General features: G+C 37.6%; 1 protein-coding gene across 1 annotated transcript in view; it reads right to left on the bottom strand.

Annotated features, from left to right (window-relative positions):
- Positions 1-287: 287 nt before the first annotated feature.
- LOC124720413 (ankyrin-3-like) overlaps positions 288-6,000 on the bottom strand; it is a 49,652-nt gene continuing 43,939 nt past the window's right edge. Inside the window, exons 3-4 of the mRNA XM_047245763.1 lie at positions 2,347-2,493; positions 288-858 (exon numbers count right to left, since the gene is read on the bottom strand). Coding sequence (XP_047101719.1) covers positions 372-858; positions 2,347-2,493 — 634 coding nt within the window. The 3' untranslated portion in view covers positions 288-371. The remainder of the gene's footprint in view (positions 859-2,346; positions 2,494-6,000) is intronic.

The following is a 6,000-nucleotide window of genomic DNA, read 5'->3' as shown; positions in this document are numbered from 1 at the left end:
CAAAGATGTCACTGAGCAACATTCATGTGACTCGTCTGAAGATTTTGTAAGCTGGAGCAAACTCATATTTCAGACAGAGAACTGTTGTCTACGTGTAGTAAAGGGAGTATTCATCAATTGTCTTTCAGCTTTGTGAAGATTGCTAGAGAAATAATTTTTTAGACTGTTTCCTCAAAGAAACATTACTTACATTTGTTTACAGATATGTCCCATTGTCAGGCTTGTTGATGTGTTACCGAGCATTTATATGTACCATATAATGACAGGTATAAATCAACAACAACAGGTTAATATTTGGAATTCTTTATTTGCAGAAACCGAAAAGATGTATAGCAACGTTTTGTTTCGTGCCACGTATGTTCGTCGGACTGCTACCTTTGTGACAGTATCTGTATGAGCTCCTGTCGGTTGTCCCGTGTAGCACAGTCGAGGGCAGTGTCCCCACGCTCATCCCTGGCCTCAGTGTCAGCCCCTGCCTCAAAAAGAGCAGCCACCACCTCCGAGTTACCGTGGTCTACCGCCCAGTGCAGAGGCGTCATCCCTTCATGGTCTCTGGTGTTGAGGTCAGCACGAGAAGCCACCAGCAGCCTCACCACATCTGTGTGGTCACATATGGCAGCCAAGTGTAGTGGCGTGTGCTGCCATTTGGTCCTGGCATCAACCTCTGCCCCACCATCGATCAAGCACCTCACTGCCTCCACGTGGCCACGTTCTGCTGCACAGTGGAGGGCTGTCCTATTGCCCTCCTCCACTGCCCCCACATCTGCACCTGCTTTGAGCAGCAGTCGAAGCTTCTCCACTGACCCCTGCTCAGCTGCCTGGATCAGCCTCCTGCCCTTCTCTTCTTCAGAAAGGCCCCTGCACAAAACATTGAGATTCTTACCCTGAACTATAATCACACAAACTAAATGTTGAAAACTTTCATACATGTGAAACTGAGCAGTTATGAACATGCAGCTGTCCACTGAGAAATTACATATCTAGAAATCTTTGTTCTGTTATACAGAATAATCGGTGTATAAAGTACAGAAGTCTAGCAGCATCTTCTCCTCAAAGTCTTCAACTAATTGTTGTTGTTGTTGTTGTGGTCTTCAGTCCTGAACTGGTTTGATGCAGCTCTCCATGTTACTCTATCCTGTGCAAGCTTCTTCATCTCCCAGTACCTACTGCAACCTACATCCTTCTGAATCTGTTTAGTGTATTCATCTCTTGGTCTCCCTCTACGATTTTTACCCTCCACACTGCCCTCCAATACTAAATTGATGATCCCTTGATGCCTCAGAACATGTCCTACCAACCGATCCCTTCTTCTAGTCAAGTTGTGCCACAAACTCCTCTTCTCCCCAATCCTGTTCAATACCTTCTCATTAGTTATATGATCTACCCATCTGATCTTCAGCATTCTTCTGTAGCACCACATTTTGAAAGCTTCTATTCTCTTCTTGTCCAAACCAGTTATCGCCCATATTTCACTTCCATACATGGCTACGCTCCATACAAATACTTTCAGAAACGACTTCCTGACACTTAAATCTATACTCGATGTTAACAAATTTCTATACTTCAGAAACGCTTTCCTTGCCATTGCCAGTCTACATTGCCAGTCTACACGCAAGCCTCCCCACCAACGGCAAGGTCCATGGTTCTTTGGGGGGGGGGGGGGGGGGGGTTCAACTAATTAACAGTAAAAATTGCTATATTCCACGTCGTACGTAATTCAGTTCTCACATTTTATTATAATTCATTCCAGACAGTGAGTTCCTCTGCCCCAGTGTTCTACTGTTAACAAGATGACCTCCACTGAAACGTAAAGGCAGGTACTACTGGCATTTTATGTGTAGTAACACAAGAAACTAATCACATCTCTGGTTATTTGCAGATAATTTTCTCAGGTGGCAGCATAAATTACAGTCCAGTTATTTCTAAATTCCATGGCACACTGTCACCAAACAGATATTATTACTGCCTCACATGAAATCAGAGTCAGTTGTTCGGAATATATCAACTGTAACAATGACACTCTGCAATACCCTTCCACACACACTATGCATGTGTGGTGCATGCATGCACACACAAACATCCACTAAAAGGTGCAGCCACCAAAACAAACATGCACACCAGCACATCATCTCACATATAGCACATAAGCCTACACTACTATACACACTCAAAAACTATAAAAAAAGAAATAGTTTTCATGGCAACTCTCACGTCTGCTTTAACAAAAAGTTACAAAAGTTTCATAAAAAGGAAAATTCGTTTTTTTTTTACTGTAACACTTGTTTAGTGCACCAATAAATGTTGCTATGATTGTGGATATTCTATATATGTAGATACGCAACTCACTGCATGTGAGAGATGGCAGCATTATCAAACTGAGAACCATGGCGGGGAGGTGTCGGTAGTGTAGCTGTGACAGGAGTCTGGCCGTGGTTGCTGTGGGGCTGATTGTGAGTCCCGGGGTTGGGCCCGCCCTCTGCAGTGGTCGGCACCCTGCGCAGAGACACACTGTATGGACAATCAGATTCACATATGGGATGCTTACCACACTCAGCACAGCTAAGGGATTACTGAGAAAGATGATAGGGCAGCCCCCTGACAACAAGAATAAGTGTAAGCTAACAGGAATGACTTACCGGTAAATTAATCAGTTTCTACGCCACTTCTCCTGCATTCCCCATAGTTTTCACTTAGCATGTAAAACAACAAATTGTTCAAAAGGAGACACAAGCTAAAGGTAAATACAACGGAAAACAATACTGCTGGACTGACAGGGGAAATACTGACGCAGACATCAGAATACATTATAGCAATAATCACACAAATTAGAAGGGCATTAATCAGGCTGTCTGTAGCCTCTAAAGGTACTTAAATGTGCCACTGTGATCATCAGACAGTCTGCAATGCATTTGTTGTTCATGTGTCAGGGGCTGGGCTATAAGAGTAGCAGACAATGAACAGGAGAACAGGAGGTTTTGAACTTAGAAGGGAAGGTTATGCAGAGAAGATAGCAGTGCACAAACATGACAATTCATGAGAGAATGGAGCTAAGCCAATAGGAAATTTAACTGACATAGGAAATATTATCATGGATATTTAAATGTTGTCCAATAAACAGAGTTGATATGCAAGGGAAAATGAGCACTTTCATTTAACAGGATTGCAATTCGAATGCTGAATGAATGAGTGGGGAAGATCAGTAAAATGAAACTATATAAATGCTGTAAAATTTTACATCAGATCATAGGTTGACAGTGCAACAAACTTAAAAATTTGATTTTATTGGTGTAGTCAGTTTAATCATATTTATCAGATTTGGAATGGAATAGTTCCTGGTGAGTGAAGCAGCCAATGTAAATGAAAATAACGACACAGAAGCTTCATACTGCAATAGACAAAGCACATTTCTGTAAAGATTTAGGAACCAGGAAGTAGTTAAAGTCAGCTAGCTGTGACTTCGGCCTGTGAGGAGATTTGGAACCTAACGTCTTGAAGCTGAATGATATTCACTAGAGAGAGAGAAAGAGAGAGGAGAAGAAGATGGAAACATAATCTAGTAAGTGTAGGTACCAACTTATTACACAAACAACATCTAACTTTCTACAGCCATGAAACAAATGTGAATTAGAACTTTTATAATAAATTGACATTATGACAAGCAGATGGACAGTTGCCATGGAATAGTATGTGAAGCGTGAGCAAATGAAGAATGCGACGGTGAGGAATCACAAGAAGTACCCTATTAAAATTAGTGGAAGCATTTCCAAAATTTACTTCTGAGTAAAACAGGTGAAATTATAATCATTTATGGCTACATATAATATCTCACTAGTAGGATTTCTTGAAAAGAAGGCTTTTTCAAATATTAATTGTAATGTTCAATTAAGTTGAACAAAAGTTATGGACTTCAATGTCATACACCGATATGGGGAACTTTCTCAAATGGATACCAATAAAAATAGTAAAACTCACAGAAAGTGTGAAATCCAATAATGTTTGTCTGAAGAAGAAACTCATCCTGGCCTACAACATCAAGATTTCAGCAGAACTAATGCTGGTACCTCACATCAGACAATATAGAGCAACGTTATGGATCCAACGAGAAATTAACAGTAAACTATTTTACAAGGAAAAATCAAACGCCTTATGGAAAAACAATAGCCTACTGACAATAATAACAACATATTATCTACTTTCAGGTTTTCATAAAAACACTGTCAATATGACTATTTCCTCGAGGAAATAAAGATATATTCACATGCATACACCAACACTACAAATTTACTGAATGAAAAACACGACCTAAAGCACAAAAAGTACATAGAAAACTTTATTCACATTATAAATTAAGAAAACAGGTAAAGTAATAGGTCAGAAACACTAAATAACACATATCCATAGTAACAGCAATAAAAGCATGAAGAGTATACAAAGGGTCATAACACCATGGAAACATCATAATTCAGAGACAATAACAAATTATTATAAGAAATTAAAAATATTACAAATATCTCAAATACAATTTAAATTAATTCCAGACAAAAACATGGTTACAAAAATACCTATAAAATAATAACAAACAACCGAATTTCCGCACATCACTTATTTATAATGGTAACTATGCAAAAATGTAATATTGCTGATCCATTGTCATCCAAGATGTCAAGAAAACAAATTGCACACATAAAAAATGGCTAAAGTCAAATATTTGTCTCCAGTGTACATCTAAGGAGAAACCAATAAATCTAGAAAAGGCAGGACATGGGAGCAACGATATTACATGTAAGGTGAAAACACCTAACGATGTATTATAACTTTTTCTGATCATACTTACATGTCATTTTATTAAGATCATCACTCAGTTATGCATTTACAGGCCACGTGATGATGGCAGTATGCTGAAATGGGCTCATTGTGAATGATTTATAAAATAAAAACCATTTAAAGAGCAGTGTAGTTGGCTGATATTCTTAATAAAAAAATAAATTTTCCTGTGGTGCAGATGACATTCCAGAGAAAGTAATTAAAGACAGCAAATATATTGTTCCTCTTACTGTTGACATAATTAATGCTTCTTTCAACACTGGTACATTCTCTGGAGAACTTAAGGAATCAATAACAAAATCATTATATAAAAACTGATCCTGCAGATCTTTATCAAATATTCTTGGTTCTCAAAAAATTTTGAAAGAATAATGTACAAAAGACTCTAAGCTTTTTTGAACAAAAGTGGAACATTTGCCAATGAACAAGTAGTTTTAGAAAAAATTAGATTAACTGAAACTACTACATATAATTTCCTAAAACTTTTTCTAAATTCCATTGATTGCGGTGAAGTGAAATGTGGATTGTTTTTCGTTTTATCTAAGGTATTTGACAATATTGATCATAAAACTTTGCTTGACAAAATATACTGCTATGGAGTCTGTGGCACTGCTCATATGTGGTTAAAATAATACTTATCTGATAGATACCAAAAGGTAGAAATAGTTCATGAAGGCAATTCCTACTTTTCTGGATACGAGGAATCTACTCAAGTACCACAAGGATTGGTGTTGGGATGCCTACTGCTCTTGTTATTAATAAATTACTTACCAAGTTTTTTAACACAAGTTGATGCTATACTGTGTACTGACAATAATAATCTCTTTGTTAACACTTAGAATGTGACTGACTTACACAAAAAATAGGAATATCAACTGAAGAAGTAGTTAAACAGTTTAAAAATAATAGCCTATTTGTTAATGAGAAGAAAACGTTAAGGATGAGTTTCAGGCATAAGTCAAATAAAGTAATCCCTAATATAATAGTGAAGTTAGGCAAACAGAAAACACTACAAACTTCAAATACTAAATTGGTGGAAATTTGGTTAGAAGAGCATCTTGAATATTACAAACATAAAGAATGTCCCAACAAAAAAATTACGTAAATACTGTTACATATTTAGAATGCTCAAAAATTCCTGCAGTGGAGAAACAGTGATGAGTCCTGATTATGCAT

The sequence above is a fragment of the Schistocerca piceifrons genome, chromosome 11 (genome assembly GCF_021461385.2).
Source record: "Schistocerca piceifrons isolate TAMUIC-IGC-003096 chromosome 11, iqSchPice1.1, whole genome shotgun sequence".
In the NCBI taxonomy this organism is placed as follows: domain Eukaryota; kingdom Metazoa; phylum Arthropoda; class Insecta; order Orthoptera; family Acrididae; genus Schistocerca; species Schistocerca piceifrons.
Note: the sequence above shows the minus strand (reverse complement) of the source record. Positions and strands in the feature narration are given on the sequence as shown.